The sequence below is a fragment of the Oncorhynchus mykiss genome, chromosome 26, assembly GCF_013265735.2.
Source record: "Oncorhynchus mykiss isolate Arlee chromosome 26, USDA_OmykA_1.1, whole genome shotgun sequence".
Taxonomy (NCBI): Eukaryota; Metazoa; Chordata; class Actinopteri; order Salmoniformes; family Salmonidae; genus Oncorhynchus; species Oncorhynchus mykiss.
The window spans coordinates 46,886,149-46,909,105 of record NC_048590.1 but is presented as its reverse complement, the minus strand read 5'-3'; the positions used below and the strand labels follow the sequence as shown (position 1 = coordinate 46,909,105).

The 22,957-nt window shown below is 47.2% G+C and overlaps 1 protein-coding gene across 15 annotated transcripts in view; it reads left to right on the top strand.

The window, feature by feature from the left end:
* Window positions 1-22,957, top strand: part of LOC110506963 (neogenin) — a 211,340-nt gene that overhangs the window by 110,757 nt on the left and 77,626 nt on the right. For all 15 annotated transcript variants that reach the window (XM_036963175.1, XM_036963173.1, XM_036963184.1 and 12 more), the window contains exons 4-5: window positions 1,219-1,369; window positions 17,151-17,287. In XM_036963175.1, coding sequence (XP_036819070.1) covers window positions 1,219-1,369; window positions 17,151-17,287 — 288 coding nt within the window. The remainder of the gene's footprint in view (window positions 1-1,218; window positions 1,370-17,150; window positions 17,288-22,957) is intronic.

Here is a 22,957-nt window from a genome sequence, read left to right as displayed (position 1 = left end):
CAATGACGGCCTACCCTGGCCAAACCCGGACGACACTGGGCCAATTGTGCGCCACCCTATGGGACTCCCAATCACGGCCGGATGTGATGGATTCGAACCAGGTACTGCAGTGACGCCTCTTGCACTGGGATGCAAAAATCTTGCACCACTCGGGAGCCCAAAAGGTCAACCAGTGAAGAACAAACACCGTTGTAAATACAACCCATATTTATGCTTATTTATTTTTTGTTTTGTACTTTAACCATTTGTACATCGTTACAACACTGTGTATATGCATAACATGACATTTGTAATGTCTTTATTCTTTGGGAACTTCTGTGAGTGTAATGTTTACTGTTCATTTTTATTGTTTATTCCACTTTTGTACATTTACCTACTCCACTTGCTTTGGCAATGTGAATGTGTTTCCCATGCCAGTAAAGCCCCTTGAATTGAATTGAATTGAGAGAGAGAGAGACGCACACACGGCGAGAGAGAGCCCCCAGTGGGCTAATCAGAGGGAACTGTACCTCAATCTCCACTCAAAGGGGGCTGAATTCCACTGTGTCACAGCTTCAACCCCCAGAACTTTTATTTAGTGGAGTTGTTAAAGGCTGGGGTCTGTCAGGCAGCGCAGAGGAGATATTAGAGGTGGTAAGTCACACTTCAACGAGTCCCAGCTGGTGTATTTTTCAATGTCTCCCAGTAGGTGTAGCCGAGGCTGAGAGTGTATTCAAAACACACATACACACAAGATGTTTTGCATCATAGAAGCAACAGGCCGTTTCAGGAGTTCTTTGGTGGTACCATACATGGACTGAAACAGTTGACTGAGAGAACAATCATTTTGGGTCATTTTGGGGGTCTGTTCCATTGCAATTGAGTTAACTTCAAAAATCCTAATCGAAAATTAATGCAATTGTTTGAAGGGAATTTCAACTAATTTCTTGAATTGATTGAAATTTAACCCCCCCCCCCCCCCCCCCCCAAAAAAAAAATCTTAAAATAATTAAGAGGTTATTAATTAAGAGGTTAAACATACCTTCAGAGTCACTGTCTTTTCGCCATCTCAAGGGGTTAACTTTGGGCAAAGCAGTTCAGCCAGTTGGGTGACCTCCTGAGTGGTCACCAGAGCTGCTGTTCATTTTACTGATCCAGATCAGATCTCAGGATGTCTTTTGAAGTGAGGAATGATGACACACGTTAACCAGAGGTCGACCCTGTTCTTTGTTTGGACAGAAACCGGAGAGGAGAGAGAACTGGAGTTCCTGGTAGAGCCACTTCCTGTGACCAAAGTGGTGGGGGCCAGTTTGCTGCTGCCGTGTGTGGTGACGGGTTATCCAGCGCCCTACGTCCGATGGATGGTGGGAGACAAGCTTGTTGAGGAGAGGTGAGTTGGACCCGAAAGCCCTATTTTTACAGAGGATTTTAAAGGTGTATTCCTTGTGAACCCATTTCTTCCAACTCAACAGTATAAATCAAATGACCTCAAATGGCTGTAAATGACCTCAAATGGCTGTCTAACTGGAAATACTTTTTTAATCTCATTGCCATAAGTTACTTTGTTTATATCCATCCATATTAGCACAGAAATCAAGTTGTGTTCATTTGTAGTGTTTGAATCAATTTGATGATTGAATCAGTCATGTAACATGTCCGTAAGGTAGTGTGACTATGTTCCTCTAGCCCTCAGACGTTCCTAGTCACACTCCTATAGCAGTACCAGCTTCCTTTGTGCCTTGTGCCCAAAGTGCAAACACTTAAAGAGCTGGCGCCTGTACCCCGAGGTGTTAGCGCCACTGGGCCTGAGTGTCTGAGCGCGCCACCGACAGGGCCAACAATACTGCCACTTAAACAGGGAGACAACAAGGTTGGGCTGCCAGCCGTGTCAGGGAGTTCACAAATTAAAACCCCGGGAGAGTGTCACACTCTTAGCCCTCCCCTGGGAGAGCTGTGGATCAAGCCAAGACCCTAGGATAGCTGTGTATCAAACCAAACCCCTAGTATAGCTGTGTCAAGCCAAACCCCTTGGGATATCTGTGTATCAAACCAAACCCCTTGGGAGAGCTGTGTATCAAACCAAACCCATTGGGAGAGCTGTGTATCAAACCTAACCCCTTGGGAGAGCTGTGGATCAAGCCAAATCCCTTGGGAGAGCTGTGGATCAAGCCAAACCCCTTGGGAGAGCTGTGGATCAAGCCAAACCCCTTGGGAGAGCTGTGGATCAAGCCAAACCCATTGGGAGAGCGGTGGATCAAGCCAAACAACTTGGGAGAGCGGTGGATCAAGCCAAGCCCCTTGGGAGAGCGGTGGATCAAGCCAAACCCCTTGGGAGAGCTGTGGATCAAGCCAAACCCCTTGGGAGAGCGGTGGATCAAGCCAAACCCCTTGGGAGAGCGGTGGATCAAGCCAAACCCATTGGGAGAGCTGTGGATCAAGCCAAACCCCTTGGGAGAGCGGTGGATCAAGCCAAACCCCTTGGGAGAGCGGTGGATCAAGCCAAACCCCTTGGGAGAGCTGTGGATCAAGCCAAACCCCTTGGGAGAGCTGCGTGGACAGAATAGCTAACAGAGTGGCTACGTGGCTATCTGAGTTAACCCTTGTATTCATTTTCATTTTTGCACGGTCTCTATACACACTCACAGGACTCTACACACTGACACACACACAGGGTCGAGTTCTGGCCAATTCCAAAGTTCCTGCCTTGGTTTGTGTGAGGTTTACCTGGTTACCACACAGCCGTGTTTTCAGTTTGTCCCTTCCGGTAATAAGTATGTAAGTGAAGGGGACAGGCTAAGAAACCGAGACGAGAGATGAGAGCTCATTATTTTGGTTAAGAACGTTGTCTCGCACATTTTAACACGCCTCTTCTGAAGTTCAGCTTGACAAGGACATTGTCTCCTTCTAAGGAGAGAACATCTTCAACGTAGTGTCAGACACTTTCATATCAGCCTCAGTCAACTCTACCGGGACTGAGACAATCTCACTATCTTGGTATATTGGTCTTGGATGCAAAAAAATCCTCTCTAATCCTCTCTCTGTCATTTTTGAAAACCACAGCTGAGTGTGGCAGACTGATAAAAGGAGAGTTAAGTTAAATATGCATTACAATAGATGTTCTTCATTGCGCACATTCCAAATATCCTTGTGGTACTCTGGGATGGGGGGTTGAGGGGGTGCTTACATTGTTAATTAGAGCTTGTGCTGAACAAATGGGAGGTCCTCCTTTCTTACCCAGGCCACTTTACCCAGGAACACGCACAGCCGTGTGCTGAATACATTAAGTTAGGCCATTCTAACATTGTAACACAGGATTGACAATTAAGCAACCGCTGGCAGAGTGGAGATCTGATCTAGTTTCTCCTTCAGCGCGTCCCTTCCCTCCCAGGAAGACTTCAGAGGAAGAGAAGCCCTGTCACTTTGTAATAATTGGAACGGAGGGAGGAAAAGAGGAGGGAATCCGTACTGAGCCTCATAATTGGTCGACTGTATGGAACCGTATGGCTATCAGAGCTGTTGAAGTAGACTGTGAATCCCGTATCTCCCACGACAGGAAGTTTATGGAGATGTGTGGAGATGGCGATGACTCGGTAAGAGGACGATGTTGATTTATGTTCAAGTTCTGGCGCTGACACTCGAAGGTGGTTGACGTCTCGCTGCGGTAGCATCTCTGGCCTGATAAAAAAACTGTTTATAGGATGAGTCAGAGAGAATATGTTTTAAGGTGGAGAGTTGGAGGGAGAGGGGTCTACAGTTTCCCTACAGGGACTCCTCTACAGGGTCGTTTCTACAGGGACTCCTCTACAGGGACTCCTCTACAGGTTCTCTACAGGGTCTCCTCTACAGGGACTCCTCTACAGGGACTCCTCTACAGGGACTCCTCTACAGGGTCGTTTCTACAGGGACTCCTCTACAGGGTCTCCTCTACAGGGACTCCTCTACAGGGTCGTTTCTACAGGGACTCCTCTACAGGGTCTCCTCTACAGGGACTCCTCTACAGTTTCTTCACAGGGACTCCTCTACAGGGACTCCTCTACAGTTTCTCTACAGGGACTCCTCTACAGGGACTCCTCTACAGGGACTCCTCTACAGTTTCTCTACAGGGACTCCTCTACAGGGACTCCTCTACAGTTTCTCCTCTACAGGGACTCCTCTACAGGGACTCCTCTACAGGGTCGTTTCTACAGGGACTCCTCTACAGGGACTCCTCTACAGGGACTCCTCTACAGGGACTCCTCTACAGGGACTCCTCTACAGGGACTCCTCTACAGGTTCTCCTCTACAGGGACTCCTCTACAGGGACTCCTCTACAGGGACTCCTCTACAGGGACTCCTCTACAGGGACTCCTCTACAGGGACTCCTCTACAGGGACTCCTCTACAGGGACTCCTCTACAGGGACTCCTCTACAGGGACTCCTCTACAGGGACTCCTCTACAGGGACTCCTCTACAGGGTCGTTTCTACAGGGACTCCTCTACAGGGACTCCTCTACAGGGTCGTTTCTACAGGGACTCCTCTACAGGGACTCCTCTACAGGGTCTCCTCTACAGGGTCGCCTCTACAGGGCCGCCTCTACAGGGTCTCCTCTGGCCGGTCTGTTTCTTAGAGAGGTCTGGAGATTCATTCTACTCAACAGTGGCTGTGGTTGTGAATGAGCAGTTTCTCTACAGGGACTCCTCTACAGGGTCTCCTCTACAGGGTCTCCTCTACAGGGTCTCCTCTACAGGGACTTCTCTACAGGGCCGCCTCTACAGGGTCTCCTCTGGCCAGTCTGTTTCTTAGAGAGGTCTGGAGATTCATTCTACTCAACAGTGGCTGTGGTTGTGAATGAGCAGTTCTCTACAGGGACTCCTCTACAGGGACTCCTCTACAGGGACTCCTCTACAGGGTCTCCTCTACAGGGTCTCCTCTACAGGGCTGCCTCTACAGGGTCTCCTCTGGCCGTTCTGTTTCTTAGAGAGGTCTGGAGATTCATTCTACTCAAGTGGCTGTGGTTGTGAATGAGCAGTTTCTCTACAGGGTCTCCTCTGGCCAGTCTGTTTCTTAGAGAGGTCTGGAGATTCATTCTACTCAACAGTGGCTGTGGTTGTGTGTGAATGAGCAGTTTTTCTCTTATGTCGGTCACTGAGAGTCACTCCTTTCGCTCATGTCAGCTGACATTTTTTTGATAGCTGGCTGCTAGAATAATTGACCTATCTAAACTTAGTAATCATGGTCAAATTAACGGCTGTGGCTCCCCCATTGATTTTGTTAGTCAGTCTCACTCGGATAACATATTACATTTCTAAGCAGTTATCCAGTTTAATTTCCTCCATCAGCTCAATATCACCCCGTCTAGATTGCACAAGTTCAACCCTGATATCTCCTCCCTATGTTTTAGATGTGGCTCAGATGAAGGAACATTCCTTCATTCCACTTGGCAGTGTTCAAAACTACACGGTTTCTGGCAGGGGGTTTGAGATACAGTATCCTCAATTAATGGGGTTGCATTCCCTTTAGACCCGGAGGTCTGTCTACTGGGTAACTTTACTAACACCAATCTTAGGCAAAGCCATACTATAAAGCTAACAGAAATATTGCTAGCGATTGCCAAGAAATGTATTGCCTTGAAATGGATATCGGATTCCTCCCTGCCGGTTGCATTGTGTCTATCAGAAGTTAATAGTTGTATCCCACTGGAGAAAATCACTTACTGCTTGAGGAATAAGTTAAAGACATTTTACAGAATTTGGCAACCTTTTATTGACTATATGGAGAATCACACATCATATTGATTGCATCTCTATGTAATCCTTGCGTAATGTTTCACACTTAATGTATAATATGTAGTTTAGTGACCGACCATATGATCTAATGTCTCATTTTTTTATTTTGACTTTCTTTTATTGTATATTTGTGTGTATTTAAAAAAAATACATATTTGTATTGTTTATGTACACACGTCTGTTGTCTTGTAAGGTTATTGTCATTTGTTATATTGTCTAATATCTTTTCATTTTTGTTTTAATTGGAAAATGCCCAAAAAAATAAAAAATGAATCTTAACATTTCTCTCCACCTTATGGCAAAAGGGGTAGAATTGCATTAAATTGTTAAAGAATTGCAAAATCTTCTCTTTGCCCCCATGGCAAAATGTGTACAATTGCAAAAAACTACTCTTAAACAATATATATATATGTTTTTATCTCTGCTGGCAAGAGGGGGGTAGCCAAAATGTTTTGATCGTAAATATAGGGTGGGGGGGGAGTGTGCACATGTGGGTCCCCAGACCCAGACCGCCGTGGGTCCCCAGACCCAGACCGCCGTGGGTCCCCAGACTCAGACCGCCGTGGGTCCCCAGACTCAGACCGCCGTGGGTCCCCAGACCCAGACCGCCGTGGGTCCCCAGACCGCCGTGGGTCCCCAGACCCAGACCGCCGTGGGTCCCCAGACCCAGACCGCCGTGGGTCCCCAGACTCAGACCGCCGTGGGTCCCCAGACTCAGACCGCCGTGGGTCCCCAGACCCAGACCGCCGTGGGTCCCCAGACCCAGACCGCCGTGGGTCCCCAGACCCAGACCGCCGTGGGTCCGCAGACCCAGACCGCCGTGGGTCCGCAGACCCAGACCACCTCGGCCCCTCATGATGAGTTCAGATGTTTTGTGACCCCCCCAAATCATAGTTGCCCTTCCCTGGTCTATAGTCTACAGTAAACGTATGAAACATATAGTCTCGTAAACATACGAAAGACCATATAGAATAACCTCTCATCTCCCCCTTTTGATGTAGGATGAAACATGGTGAAGGCAAGAATGCAGCGATTTAAATGGAATGTAGGAGAATGGGAAGTTGAGTATGAGCCATGTCTGTGTATGAACACCGTCTGGCATTGTCTGGCAGTGTGTTCGTGCCAGCGCTGTCTGAGTGGTTTAAAAAAGGATATCTGTATAAACTGCCGGCCATGGTTTGGATGGAGGCAGAAAAAATGAGCAATAATAATTATTACTGCTGCAGTCAGTTCTGTATTTACTCTGTTAGACGTTTTGCAACTTGTAGCTGTTGCAAGAGCTGGTCATAACATACAACATGGTGTCTCTACCCTGATAATGTATAAAGGCAAAAAGATGATGCTCAATGCTCAGCCTTTTACTTCTGCTATGGTGGCCTGTACATTCTAGCTCTGAGGCCAAATCAGTAGCATCAGCAAGGCTGTGTCCCTATGTAGCCCCCTGGTGGTGTGGATCTGCTAGTGTCAGGCTGTGGGATGAAGTCATGACAGGTGACCCTTTTTAAAAGATGCTATGGGCGGGAGATAGCCAAGCGGGTAGGAGCGCTGGGCCAGTAACCAAAAGGTTGCTGGATTGAATCCCCAAGCTGACAAGGTAAAATTCAGTTTTTCTGTCCCTGAACAAGGCAGTTAACCTACTCTTCCCCGGTAGGCTGTCATTGTAAATAAGATTTTGTTCTTAATTAACTGACTTGCCTAGTTAAATAAAGGTTAAATAAAAACACTGATCCCCGGGCACCGATGACGTGGATGTCGATTAAAACAGCCCCCCACACCCCTGAGGGTTGGCTTAAATACGGAAGACACATTTCAGTTGAATTCATTCAGTTGTACAACTGACTAGGTCTCCCCCTTTCCTTTACAAGTGAAGAAGCCTCGTTCCTAATTCTCTGACCCAGACACACTGAAGCTTTGTAGAAAATACCTATAGCCAAAGACATAAGATTTGCTGTTAATCTGGTTTAAGCACTAGCAGGATGGTATGTTGCAAGTCGCGTGTTGAATATAAATTGTTCTCCTCACCCCGTCTTGAATCTCCTACAAAACACCCAGGCTTGTAGCGACTCTTTGAATTTGCCCGTCAATCAGCTCTGTACACGCAAGGCCAACGATCATGAAAGCGACCGTCAGCTTTTGTTCTGGCAAATATCCTGCTATCACCTAATAGAATCCCCGGCAGTCAATAAAATGGATGAATAATGCATGACTGGCAAGCGGCGGAGTTGACATTGCATGTAAATCATGCCTCAAGCCTCTCAGAGCGGGTCTCTTCTTGTCTTGGCTCCCTCATTTCAATATGATTTGGTTTATGATATTTACTTATGTATGAATGGTGTTCAGCGGGGGAAATGTGTTTTTCAGTGGGACTGTAATGGGATTACTTTCTACCCTCTGTGGCTTTGGGAAGTCCTACTTCCTGTGCTGGAGTGTGGCGTTACCGGCGGGGGCGGCAATAGGACCTCGGGGCCTCTGTGCCCCCGAACTCTCCCAGCTCACACTGTACCTTTTTATAATATACGGTCGTCTGTGTCCTCCATGCGTTCCCCATCGCTGTAGCCGCATCCTTGACATTCTCATTTTCTGAGCATTGTTTCTGCTCTATCAGAGTAGAGGAAATGACCTCCTCGCCTTTCCTCAAAGTTAGTGGCACACTGTAGGCAACACAGCCCTGAGTAAGTTCACCTGAAGACCTGTACTTGTAGTAATCCCCAATAGACGCGTGAAAAGGCTTTGTGTAGATGGAGTGTAGCTGCTCAGACAGACATGATCATTTCCATCTGCTTGTTATGGGCGGCCGCTGGGTTGCCTAGTGCTTTATGCTAGCTAGAAGTTGGCCCAGCCTCGTTGTACACTGATTACAGCACTATTTGCTCACTCCGCCCTCCCCAACCTCTGATTGATTTCTAGTTTGCAAGACCTCCATTCTCGATCCAATTTTAGGTTAATCGCTGCACTCTCCCTGCCGGCGCTCTTTAAAAATGATTTTTTAAGAGGCCCTGAAAATTGACACAGCGTAGAAATATATAGATGTTAGGCAGCCGTTTTCCTCTGCGTCTGGGAGAAGGCCCGTCAGACGCCACCTATCAATGTTAATGGGCTGTGATTTTCGCTCGTTCTTTTGTGCAGCGTCAGTATTAACAAGATTAACGGCGAGTCCCCGCCTTTTGCTAGCTCGCCGTTTCTGCACGGCAGATTTATAACCCTCTTATTAAATGGGTTTGGAGCGTGCGTGGAAACGCCGTCGTGGGGTAACGCGGTGTTGGTGGGCAGGCACAAATCATGTGTCATCGGAACACAAAACAAAATGGCTCCCTCACCTCGAGAGCTTTGGCTCGGAGAAGAGACTCATAAATGCTCATGTTATTGCATTATTAATACTGTCAGAATGAAACACATTGGAGGTCATTGATGGTTTAGCAACAATTTTCTGCATTTTACAAACTCTTTGAATGAACTTGGTCCCTGATTTAAAGTTTACAGTCACTTATGTTTCTATTACAGTTGGCCAGTACCACATACCTATGCTGGATTCTTACCAGAGTTCTGTGGCTGTATCTGTTATCGGATTGGCTGTTTCTCACTGCTGCTAGAATGATCGATGAAGACTTGGAGTGACATCACTGCCATGTTAGTTGGGAAAACAGACAGACATGCTGTTCTCTGTCACTGGAGCTGAGGAGAACTCTTTACAGTCTGTCTGTTTAGTCTACACATCCCAGACATGGCTCTCTCCCCCATGGCATCCACTGTCCTTACCCTGCACTCAGTTACCAATGACATATACAGGGCCTTCCTCCATACCCTAACCTTGCCAGAAGAACATTCATAACCTCTGATGTGTGTATTTTACGTAGGTTGCGAGCTTTGTGATACGCTAATCCAAAGACCGGTACACCGTCGTCTCAGTGCTCTGGTGAAAAGCAAATCAAAATAAGGTATGCAGGAGTAGTTCCATCTTAGGGCCTTGTGGGTTTCCATTACGAGACGGAGGAAAACAAACACTTTCATGGATGACTCATTCAAGAGGCCATGCCAAGGATGGGTCTTTTCACATTGATTTTTATTTTACGTCTGTTCTTATACCGCTGTTAGCTCAGAGCCGTCTAAAGCTGGCTTGTCCTCGCAGTTTCCCCACAGATCAACAGATGTTATCTGTGTGCATAAAGAAAGCACCCATCTACTACCCCGATAGGGGCTCTCAAATGAAACGGAATGTTTTCTTCACCCCTCCACCCCCAAAAGCTCTTTCCAAATGCACCACTGTGCCGATTGTGCCCCAGCCAAAGAGGGAGGTTCAGCCTGCTTTCTCCCTGAGTGCTAACACCTGGGTCTGCTGCACAATAGTTTGCATTCACCGTGCAGCGCAGCCAAGCAGGCAGGCGAGCGGGCGGGCGGACGGGAGAGAGAAGTATTACTTAAGTAGTTTTTGGGGGTATCTGTACTTTACTTGACTATTTATATTTTTGACAACTTATACTTTTACTTCACTACATTCCTAAAGAAAATGTGCTTTTTACTCCTGACACCCAAAAGTACTTCTTACATTTAGATTACTCAGACAGGACAGCAATATGGTTCAATTCACACACCATCAATATAATGTGTTGACATCCCTACTGCCTCTGGGGAAATGTAAGGTGAGACTCAGGGGATGGAAGGGAGGGGGTGCTGGGCATGCTTTCATCTGGGGGGGGGGGGGGACTATGCATGTGGGGGAGGGATGGGAAACATGGTTTTCTGGTGGGGAGGGAGGATGCGGGCGGGGGAATGGGGACTGAGGAGGTTGGGTGCGTTGGGGAGGGTGAGTCTTGTTTGTTTTCCTTGCATACAGAACATTACTAAACTGTTGAAGCTGTTTGTCTTTCTTGCATTTCTCTGCTAGTTTTAGAAATATGTCATGCAAATATTCTAACTGAATGTATGACTATATCTGAATGAACAGGATTTTGAATGTAATACCTGTACCTTTAAACCCCTTCTGGAAAAATGACAAACTAAAGAAAGAGTTGGTCACAAAAAATGAAAGCGAGAGGGTGAGTCATTAAAAAAAAGGTTGAGTGTGAACGACTCACTCCTGCCCATTTAATAATGAATGTTTTGTTATGAGTGTTACGATTCCCCTCTGGTCCTGTTTAGACAGTGTGACCCGGGCCGGCCAACCAATGCCCAGTGCAGCACCGGATATTCCACTTCCGTTTCTAGAGACCGACAGCTCTATCAAAAATGAGAGAGATGAGCTCAGCACGTGTGTGTGACCTCTCCCAGCTTCAGATGCAGAGGCACAGCGCTAGAGTCACAACTCATATTCAAAGTGTTGTTCTCATATTGAACCTGAGCTCGCTGGGAGCCTGGACAGAGAACAGATATAGGAACCTGGGAGCCTGGACAGAGGACAGATATAGGAACCTGGGAGCCTGGACAGAGGACAGATATAGGAACCTGGGCCCACTGGGAGCCTGGACAGAGAACAGATATAGGAACCTGGGCTCGCTGGGAGCCTGGACAGATATAGGAACCTGGGCTCGCTGGGAGCCTGGACAGATATAGGAACCTGGGAGCCTGGACAGAGGACAGATATAGGAACCTGGGCTCGCTGGGAGCCTGGACAGATATTGGAACCTGGGCTCGCTGGGAGCCTGGACAGAGGACAGATATAGGAACCTGGGCTCGCTGGGAGCCTGGACAGAGGACAGATATAGGAACCTGGGCTCGCTGGGAGCCTGGACAGAAGACAGATATAGGAACCTGGGCTCGCTGGGAGCCTGGACAGAGAACAGATATAGGAACCTGGGCTGGCTGGGAACCTGGACAGAGAACAGATATAGGAACCTGGGCTCGCTGGGAGCCTGGACAGATATAGGAACCTGGGCTGGCTGGGAACCTGGACAGAGAACAGATATAGGAACCTGGGCTCGCTGGGAGCCTGGACAGAGGACAGATATAGGAACCTGGGAGCCTGGACAGAGGACAGATATAGGAACCTGGGCTCGCTGGGAGCCTGGACAGATATAGGAACCTGGGAGCCTGGACAGAGGACAGATATAGGAACCTGGGCTCGCTGGGAGCCTGGACAGATATTGGAACCTGGGCTCGCTGGGAGCCTGGACAGATATAGGAACCTGTGAGCCTGGACAGAGGACAGATAGAGGAACCTGGGCTCGCTGGGAGCCTGGACAGATAGAGGAACCTGGGCTCGCTGGGAGCCTGGACAGATATAGGAACCTGGGCTCGCTGGGAGCCTGGACAGATATAGGAACCTGGGATCCTGGACAGAGGACAGATATAGGAACCTGGGCTCGCTGGGAGCCTGGACAGAGAACAGATATAGGAACCTGGGCTCGCTGGGAGCCTGGACAGAGAACAGATATAGGAACCTCGGCTCGCTGGGAGCTTGGACAGAGGACAGATATAGGAACCTCGGCTCGCTGGGAGCCTGGATAGAGGACAGATATAGGACCTGGGAGCCTGGACAGAGAACAGATATAGGAACCTCGCCTCGCTGGGAGCCTGGACAGAGAACAGATATAGGAACCTGGGAGCCTGGACAGAGAACAGATATAGGAACCTGGGCGCCTGGACAGAGGACAGATATAGGAACCTGGGCTCGCTGGGAGCCTGGACAGAGGACAGATATAGGAACCTGGGCTCGCTGGGAGCCTGGACAGAGAACAGATATAGGAACCTGGGCTGGCTGGGAACCTGGACAGAGAACAGATATAGGAACCTGGGCTCGCTGGGAGCCTGGACAGAGGACAGATATAGGAACCTGGGAGCCTGGACAGAGGACAGATATAGGAACCTGGGCTCGCTGGGAGCCTGGATAGAGGACAGATATAGGAACCTGGGAGCCTGGACAGAGGACAGATATAGGAACCTGGGCTCGCTGGGAGCCTGGACAGAGAACAGATATAGGAACCTGGGCTCGCTGGGAGCCTGGACAGAGGACAGATATAGGAACCTGGGAGCCTGGACAGAGGACAGATATAGGAACCTGGGCTCGCTGGGAGCCTGGACAGAGAACAGATATAGGAACCTGGGCTCGCTGGGAGCCTGTACAGAGGACAGATATAGGAACCTGGGAGCCTGGACAGAGGACAGATATAGGAACCTGGGCTCGCTGGGAGCCTGTACAGAGGACAGATATAGGAACCTGGGAGCCTGGACAGAGGACAGATATAGGAACCTGGGCTCGCTGGGAGCCTGGACAGAGGACAGATATAGGAACCTGGGCTCGCTGGGAGCCTGGACAGAGAACAGATATAGGAACCTGGGAGCCTGGACAGAGAACAGATATAGGAACCTGGGCTCGCTGGGAGCCTGGACAGAGGACAGATATAGGAACCTGGGAGCCTGGACAGAGAACAGATATAGGAACCTGGGCTCGCTGGGAGCCTGGACAGAGAACAGATATTGGAAACTGCGCTATAGTCCTAGGTTCCTCTCCCATGGAGACCCATGGGATGGCGCCCTATTGGCCCAGTGTCGTCCGGGTTAGGGGAGGGTTTGTCCGGCAGGGATGTCCTTGTCCCATTGGGCACTAGCGGCTCCTGTGGCGGGCCGGGCGCAGTGCACGCTGACACGGTCGCCAGGTGTACGGTGTTTCCTCTGACACATTGGCGTGGCTGGCGTCCGGGTTAAGTGGGCATTGTGTCAAGAAGCAGTATGGCTCTCGACCTTCGCCTCTCCCGAGTCCGTATGGGAGTTGCAGCGTTGAGACAAGACTGTAACTACCAATTGGATTCCATGAAATTGGGGGGTAAAAAAAAAAAAGAATATTCCGCTACAGTGTGGGAGAAAGTCTCTTGCCTTCGGGGAGGGGCTTACTTGGTTGTTGACCTACGCTCCTCCCCTCAGTCTACAGTCTAGCCACCTGACGACCCAGCTGTACATCCATGTTATGGAGCCACCTGACGACCCAGCTGTACATCCATGTTATGTAGCCACCTGACGACCCTGCTATCCATCCTTGCAGACATGCTTCATCAGTACATCAACACTTCCAAGCACGCCAGTGACGCGGCTCTCTCTGCCAGGTGAAAATGACAATAACACCAAATCTCTAGCTTGCATTAGCTAACACAAAGCGCAAGCCCAATTAGCGCCATATCAACCGGTACCTGCGACATCTCACCTAGCACTCAATACCGTTCTCCGATAGCGTGTCTGGCGTCCTCGTGGCGGCAGCGAACGGATGCTAAGTGACAGTGTAAATTTGGAGCTAATTAAAAAGCCCTTTGTAGGTGAGGACTGTGTAATGCATTTTTAATTATGCTCAGGCTCCTGCCTCTTCTACTGAAGAGTCCCTGTTACCACGGGGATGTGGCATATCTCACGGTCACAACAGCTCCGGCTCAGATTTGAATACAGCGTAGGGAGGAATCAGCCACGACAATGGAGCTGGGCCATATTGCTTCCCGTGTTACTGATTCAACCCTTCCAACTGACTCACAATCTTTCCTCGTTGACTGAAAGGTGAGAGTGGTGACGTCTTAAACTGAAGTCATTTTCAGATCTCATTGTTGTAAAGCGTGGAGAGACTGTAACTATGTGACTTTCCTACGTAGCCTTCTGGATGTACTGAAAAGGTATTGACGTCGTCAATACCTGCACCTCACTGTGTCACACTGTCACTGAGAGTAGACGCCCTGGTGGAGCGAAGGCCTTCAATGGGGCCCAGCGACTCTTCTAAAAGGACTACAGGAATCCTATTGATCTGTTCAATTCCACACTGTGTCTTTTGAATGGCCCCAACTCCTACACCTACTAAAAGAACATGAACAACATTTTGGAGGCCCTGAGAAGAAGGGAGAGAACCCACTGTTGTAGGAGAAGCCAGCTAGAGCAAGGTATTTGTGGCTTGTTTCATAAAACGGTCTCAGGACCTGGGGAGAAGACAAAATAGTCCTTTATGAGTTACTGTTATGATGTTCTGTCTGTTTTTCCATGAAGAGGTCGGAGGTCCTGACTGCAGCTACTGTTCCCCTCTTATACAATCTGTGGTTGGGTCTGGACTGCTGTGTGGAACTCCCGCCCTATAGGCTGCAGTCGACTGCACCACCAGCCAACCAACCAGCCATTCACCTCTGGGAACGTCTCAGCGAATAGCACTCACACTCTGAACAAGAGGCTGTTGTCACACTGGGCTCAAAATAATATTCACTTACTGCAGTGTGTGTTGTTATTTCACAAGTGTTCATTGAAAACTTTCTGCTGGGGCAGTTCCACTAATCTTATCAACATATATGAATGGGTTCAATCATGCCTTTGGCCACACCAACAGTCTATCCATTGTCAATCCAGGCGATGTGAAGATCATTGGAATTGTGCTCTGAACAAGCCACATCTTTCCCTCAGTCAGCAGTGTGATGTCATCCAGACAGCAGGTAGAGACCCAGTCCAACAAACAGCTCTGTTACACAGCAGATGGCCCAGGGTGCTGTAAGCAGCCAATCAGATGGCACAGGGTGCTGTAAGCAGCCAATCAGGTGGCACAGGGTGCTGTAGGCAGCCATTCCAGGCAGGGCAAAGTGGTGGGGAGGGGGAGGGAGTGAAAAAGAGAGCAGGAAGGGTGCACGCTGCGGTGGAAATCCCACCTAGTCAGGAGTTTAAATCAAATCGATGGCCGGCAGGGTTCTGCAGTGTGCATTTCTGCCATCTCTGCCTCCCCTCTGTTTCCTGGTACCGCCAAGGGCTATTTTCTCTACTATCACTCTCTCCCTACTGTACTGCTCTCTCCCTACTGTACCACACACACACACACACACACACACACTCTCACCAGTGCTCTCCTTCATAACCTATTGATTTCTTCCTCTACATCACAAGTTAAATCAACACTGTTGTCGGAGGCCTGCTACCCTCCTGGAATATTGAGCAGTTCAAAGGACAAGCTCTTTAAGATGGAGGTCACTGGGTTTGTTGGAAGATGAGATGCTGCTTTAGGTTGGGAAAAGGGATGATTTTGGACCCACATGTAACCAAATCTCCCAGGCCTGAGGGAATTCATTGATGCTGCCACCTAGTATTGGGTTCTTCATACCATTCAGTTGTCGGACAGCCAATGAGAACCTCATCTCTGTTACCATCTTAGTGTGAATGTCTTGGTGCTGGGTCATCAACAGTGTTATAGTGGGAGGGTCACTGTTCATGCTCTTGAATTACAATCACACATTTTAGCTGAACACAAGAACTCAAGTGATCATGCATCTACAGGGCCTTCAGAACGTATTCACACACAATTCTCCATAATGTGAATGTGGAATTTTGTTTGTTTATATTTTTTTCCAAAGCTGAAATGTCTCGAGTCAAAAAGTATTCAACCACTTTATGGCAAACCTAAAACCGTTCAGGAATAAAACTGTGCTGAACAAATCAGAAAACATATTGCATGGACTCATCCAGTGTTGAGTAATAGTGGTTAACATGATTTTTGAATGACTCTCCCTTCTCTGTACCCCACACATACAACTATCTGTTAGGTCCCTCAATTGAGTAGTGAACTTCAAGCAAATATTCAACCACAAAGTCTAGGGACGTTTTTCAACGCCTCGCAAAGAAGGGCACCAATTGGTAGATGTGTTTTAGGTTATCGTCCTGCTGAAAGGTGAATTTGTCTGCTTTTTAAAATGTTTACACAAGGTCAAATTTACACAAGTTGCTTACCAAGACAACATTGAATGTTCATGAGTGGTCTAGTTACAGTTTTTACTTCAATTGGCTTTAAAATCTATGGCAAGACATGAAAATGGCTGCCTAGCAAAGATCAACAATCTACTTGACAGAGCTTGACATCTTTTTGAAATGAACAATGGGCAAAGGTTGCACAATCCAGGTGTGGAAAGCTCTTAGAGATTTACCCCAAAATACTCACAGCCTTAATCGCTGCCGAAGGCGATTCTACAAAGTATTGATTCTGGGGTGTGAATATTTATGTAAACTAGATATTTCTGTATTTCATTTTCAATAAATGTGCAAAAATGTCTAAACATGTTTTCACTTAGTCATTATGGGGTATTGGGTGTAGATGAGTATTTAATCCATGTTGAATTCAGGCTGTAAAACAATCAGATGTGGAATAGATCAAGGGCTGTGTCTGCTTTGTGAATGCTCTGTATTATGGTGGCATGAAAAGGACTCTCATACAGAGCTGTGTCTGCTTTGTGTAGGCTCTGTATTATGGTGGCATGAAAAGGACTCTCATACAGAGCTGTAATATATTGTGGCAACTTGTGAATCACACGTGAACCGAGGACGCCAGCTCGTGAACGATAATCATGCTGCTCAGCCGTTCCTCACTCAGCCGTTCCTCACTAACACTGAGGAAGTGTCAAATCTCTGCCGATTTACCTCCTGAAATCTACAAGTGAATTCTAATTTTCCCACCTCTCTGTTGTTTTGTCTGGCAGTGAGGGGAAGTTGGAGTTGGTGGGAGGAGGCAGTCTGTTGATCTACAACCTGACTGAGGAGGATGCAGGCGTCTACAGCTGTATGGCAGACATCACTAACAACACTATCGAGGCCAAGGCAGAGCTCACTGTACAAGGTACTGCACTGATGAAGTCAAACACATCACTTTTCATGGAGTACTAGCCTGGAAAAAGTCTTATCTGATAGTGTGTTTCACACACTAAAACGATCCGTCACATACCGTTATCACTTAGCAAATGGTTTAGATCCAAATTAGTCTTTTGAGTGTCAAATGTTAATAGCCACCTACGATCTCTCTATAATTTAGCACCCGAACACCCAGAGTTAAACTTTGCCCAGGACACATACTATTGTTGCTCTTGATATGGTATCATCAATATACTGTAGATAGACACCAAACCATTACATGCATTACGTGTGCAAAACCACCCATCAGAATAGCCTGTTGCAGCACAATGTAGATAGTAAGTAGCCTACAGAGGTAGTTGGCCCGTGGACTGTGAGTCAGAGTGAAATCAACCCCCCTGTTTATTTTCTTCTCCTGTTCTCTCTCTCTCTGTTGATGTGACTAGGAAGTGTTAATCTCATATTTATCGTTCCCAAAGTGTTACAGAAATATAATGGGTACACACTTATTAATTTCTTATCTTCCTCCACAACATCCTGTGTGGCTCAGTTGGTAGAGCATGTCACTTGCCAGGGTTGTGGGTTCGATTCCCACGGGGGACCAGTAAGTAACTCACTACTGGAAGTCACTCTGGATGAGAGCTCCTGCTAAAATGGCTCAATTGTGTTGACATGTTGTGCAGAAGCACCTGTAAAGTGACATTAATTGGTTCTCCTGACAATTGGACAAAATAAACGCTCAATTGGCTGCCTCAGGAAAAGGGCTTTTATTTTATTTTGAAGGACATGGAGGATACAAATGTGTAGGGCACAATTGATGGACATTTCTATAATAAAAAGTCTCTCTTTCGAAAGACCTAAAGCCTTTTCACCCAAATGAATGTGATGTAGGCTTTGTGGCAAGTTTCTGTACATATTTGTTTCCGAGAAATAAACCAAATGATGTGATGTGACCCAATGGAAGACTTTGTCATGATTAGTGTGGTGGTTTTCGCTGCAGAATGATTGAGGGGCCCTACAGGCAGCTGTTGCTTGTCTGTTGAATTGAATTTAACAGTTTGAGGACTGCTGTTGGCTGCTTTGCTTAAGGGGATTGTGCGCACACACACACACACACACACACACACACACACACACACACACACACACACACACACACACACACACACACACACACACTCTGAATCAAAACAAGACAGGATGTATTCTCCACTCTCCACACCAACACATAGTTTGGTTTGATTTCCAAGTTGTGAACCTAGAACTTTGAAAAAAGTTTTCAAGTGTTGTTGCTTTGCTGTTTACTCAAAATCTTTTCTGAATCAGTGTAGTTGCTTTTCACTCATTTTTAAAGATGGCTAGAACTCCTGAAACAACAGTCCCATGGCTTTAGTTTGACATGGTAGACACTGTACAGTCTAGTCTGTCTCACCTAGTCTCACTAGGCCTCACTTCACTTCATTCCCACGGACCAATGAGGACAGGCACGCGGTCACATGCGCACAGGTCACACACACACACACACACACACACATAGTCACACAAGAGAGTGTGTGTAATGGCTCCAGGGGCCCTCTCTGCCAGGTTAGAGGGACCAGGCTGTGTGGCTGCGCTGCAATGTCTCCTCCTTTATTGGAGCTGGCAAGACAGTAAATGAGGCCAGAGGACACAGCAGGTTTTAATTACAGGGCCTGTGCCATTGTTGCACTGTGGAGGCCTGGTTTGAGGGTTCTTGGTTTTAAATGGTCCTTTCTCCAGGACTGAAATGTGTGTGTCTCTGTGAGTTCCTTAATGCATTTCTATATGTTAGGTAACATGTGTGTGAGAGATTCTGGGTGGTGGAAATGTGTGCCTGCCGTTTTCTTTCCATGTGCTCTTCATAGGCAGGACAAGCCTGGGTCCAGTGAAAGTTGAATAGCCTGCCTGTACAGAGGGAATATTGATTTCTATATTTATATTTGAGCTAGGAGCTAGCTCAGTGGGGTGTGAAATGTTTCCTCTAATGTAGAATTGAGACGGAAGATGAGACTTGATGTTTTGTCCCCCCACAGTCCAGAATAGTGGCTGTAAATGGCCCTCTAGAGCTGAGGCCGTGGTAGTCTGATAAGAATCTCTGGGTGTTTGAACTGTGACATATTGCCTTCCTGATCTTTCCCAGTCGGTCGCCCCAACGTCATCAACCTGTCATTTTCAGGAAGTAAAAGAAACGTTCCATGAGCTATTTTGGGCACGGACACGTAATGGGGAAGGAAACATCCCTTTTCACTGCTTTATGGGATTTGGGGATTTGCCTATCTTTTTGGGATCGTGAACGAGAGTGTGGATGGAGGGGACCATGAGTGTCTGCCCGTGTAGATGCTCATACTGTGTGTGTGTGTGTTGTCATGTGAGATGGTCTGTTAGACAGAAAGCCTCTTTCCATGTTCCAGTCTGTTTGTTCTGTGTGTGACAGCGAGGCCCCACTAGGGCTCTGGCGTGAACTCGGCACTCGCCAGTGTGTGACGAGTGTTATTCACTCGCCAGTGTGTGACGCGTGTTATTCAGTTTGGCCAATTTGAATTGTGATTGGACGGTTGTCTCTGCTAACCAATGGCGAGCTTCTAAAAAGCTAGAATAGCTCTTACCTGGGTGACTAAGAAGGTAGAGCCACAGAGGCTTCCCCATTTCAAGTAGATTGAATGTCAAGAAAATAATTGGACCACATTTATCAGGAATTCTTCAAGTTGCACCTTCATGCAACAGAAAACGCTACATAGCTCCAAGACATCTCTTATACTGTACCTCTGGCTCAGTTAGAACTGTAATGTTTAAGCTGTCTATTTCAATGCACTCTACTAAGTGGTCCCCCAGCGGATACATTTAATTGCTTGTTGCCATGTTAAAGATGTATATTAAACTTGAACATGGACCATAATTGATTTAGCCATGGGAAGCCTGCATAGTTTGTTTCTTCCCTGTTTGCTCTCTTCACAGCTACCAAAGCTAATTCCCCTATTAACCCTGGTGGTTTAGCACAATTCATCACTTAATTAACACAAACTTATGTCTAGAAGTGACTGTATTAAGGGGATAGTTTCAGGATGTTGTTAACTAGTCAATGTATCTACAGAGTCGGATGAACTTGCGGATACCATTTTTATGTTTCTGCGTGCAGTTGGGAGTTTACTAGTGTTAGCGCAATTACTTTCCTGTAGACATCCAGTTCATGCGCTAACGCTAGTTAGCATTGGCTCGAGAAACTACAGTTGAAGTCTACATACACTTTGGTTGGAGTCATTAAAACTCGTTTTTCAACCACTCCACAAATTTCTTGTTAACAAACTATAGTTTTGGCAAGTCGGTTAGGACATCTACTTTGTGCATGACACAAGTAATTTTTCCAACAATTGTTTACAGACAGATTATTTCACTTATAATTCACTGTATCACAATTCCAGTGGGTCATAAGTTTACATACACTAAGTTGACTGTGCCTTTAAACAGCTTAGAAAATTCCAGAAAATGATATCATGGCTTTAGAAGCTTCTGATAGGCTAATTGACGTCATTTGAGTCAATTGGAGGTGTACCTGTGGATGTATTTCAATGCCTACCTTTAAACTCAGCGCCTCTTTGCTTGACATCATGGGAAAATCAAAAGAAATCAGCCAAGACATCAGAAAAAAAATTGTAGACCTCCACAAGTCTGGTTCATCCTTGGGAGCAATTTCCAAACACCTGAAGGTACCACATTCATCTGTACAAACAATAGTACGCAAGTATGAACACCATGGTTCCACTCAGCCATCATACCGCTCAGGAAGGAGACACGTTCTGTCTCCTAGACATGAATGTACTTTGGTGCGAAAAGTACAAATCATTCCCAAAACAACAGCAAAGGACCTTGTGAAGATGCTGGAGGAAACGGGTACAAAAACATCTACACTGCTCAAAAAAATAAAGGGAACACTTAAACAGCACAATGTAACTCCAAGTCAATCACACTTCTGTGAAATCGAACTGTCCACTTAGGAAGCAACACTTGATTGACAATAAATTTCACATGCTGTTGTGCAAATGGAATAGACAACAGGTGGAAATTATAGGCAATTAGCAAGACACCCCCAATAAAGGAGTGGTTCTGCAGGTGGTGACCACAGACCACTTCTCAGTTCCTATGCTTCCTGGCTGATGTTTTGGTCACTTTTGAATGCTGGCGGTGCTTTCACTCTAGTGGTAGCATGAGACGGAGTCTACAACCCACACAAGTGGCTCAGGTAGTGCAGCTCATCCAGGATGGCACATCGATGCGAGCTGTGGCAAGAAGGTTTGCTGTGTCTGTCAGCGTAGTATCCAGAGCATGGAGGCGCTACCAGGAGACAGGCCAGTACATCAGGAGACGTGGAGGAGGCCGTAGGAGGGCAACAACCCAGCAGCAGGACCGGTACCTCCGCCTTTGTGCAAGGAGGAGCAGGAGGAGCACTGCCAGAGCCCTGCAAAATGACCTCCAGCAGGCCACAAATGTGCATGTGTCTGCTCAAACGGTCAGAAACAGACTCCATGAGGGTGGTATGAGGGCCCGACGTCCACAGGTGGGGGTTGTGCTTACAGCCCAACACCGTGCAGGACGTTTGAGCACATGTGACAGACGTGACAGAGTCTGGAGACGCCGTGGAGAACGTTCTGCTGCCTGCAACGTCCTCCAGCATGACCGGTTTGGCGGTGGGTCAGTCATGGTGTGGGGTGGCATTTCTTTTTGCTCGCCAGAGGTAGCCTGACTGCCATTAGGTACCGAGATGAGATCCTCAGACCCTTTGTGAGACCATATGCTGGTACGGTTGGCCCTGGGTTCCTCTTAATGCAAGACAATGCTAGACCTCATGTGGCTGGAGTGTGTCAGCAGTTCCTGCAAGAGGAAGGCATTGATGCTATGGACTGGCCCGCCCGTTCCCCAGACCTGAATCCAATTGAGCACATCTGGGACATCATGTCTCGCTCCATCCACCAACGCCACGTTGCACCACAGACTGTCCAGGAGTTAGCGGATGCTTTAGTCCAGGTCTGGGAGGAGATCCCTCAGGAGACCACCCGCCACCTCATCAGGAGCATGCCCAGGCATTGTAGGGAGGTCATACAGGCACGTGGAGGCCACACACACTACTGAGCCTCATTTTGACTTGTTTTAAGGACATTACATCAAAGTTGGATCAGCCTGTAGTGTGGTTTTCCACTTTAATTTTGAGTGCGACTCCAAATCCAGACCTCCATGGGTTGATACATTTTTATTTCCATTGATCATTTTTGTGTGATTATGTTGTCAGCACAATCAACTATGTAAAGAAAAAAGTATTTAATAAGAATATTTCATTCATTCAGATCTAGGATGTGTTATTTTAGTGTTCCCTTTATTTTTTTGAGCAGTGTATATTCACAGTAAAACGAGTCCTAAATCGATATAACCTGAAAGGCCGCTCAGCAAGGAAGAAGCCCCTGCTCCAAAACCACTATAAAAAAGCCAGACTTGGGTTTGCAACTGCACATGGGGACAAAGATCGTACTTTTTGGAGAAATGTCCTCTGGTCTGATGAAACAAAAATAGAACTGTTTGGCATAATGACCATCATTATGGTTGGAGGAAAAAGGGGGAGGCTTGCAAGCCGAAGAACACCATCCCAACCGTG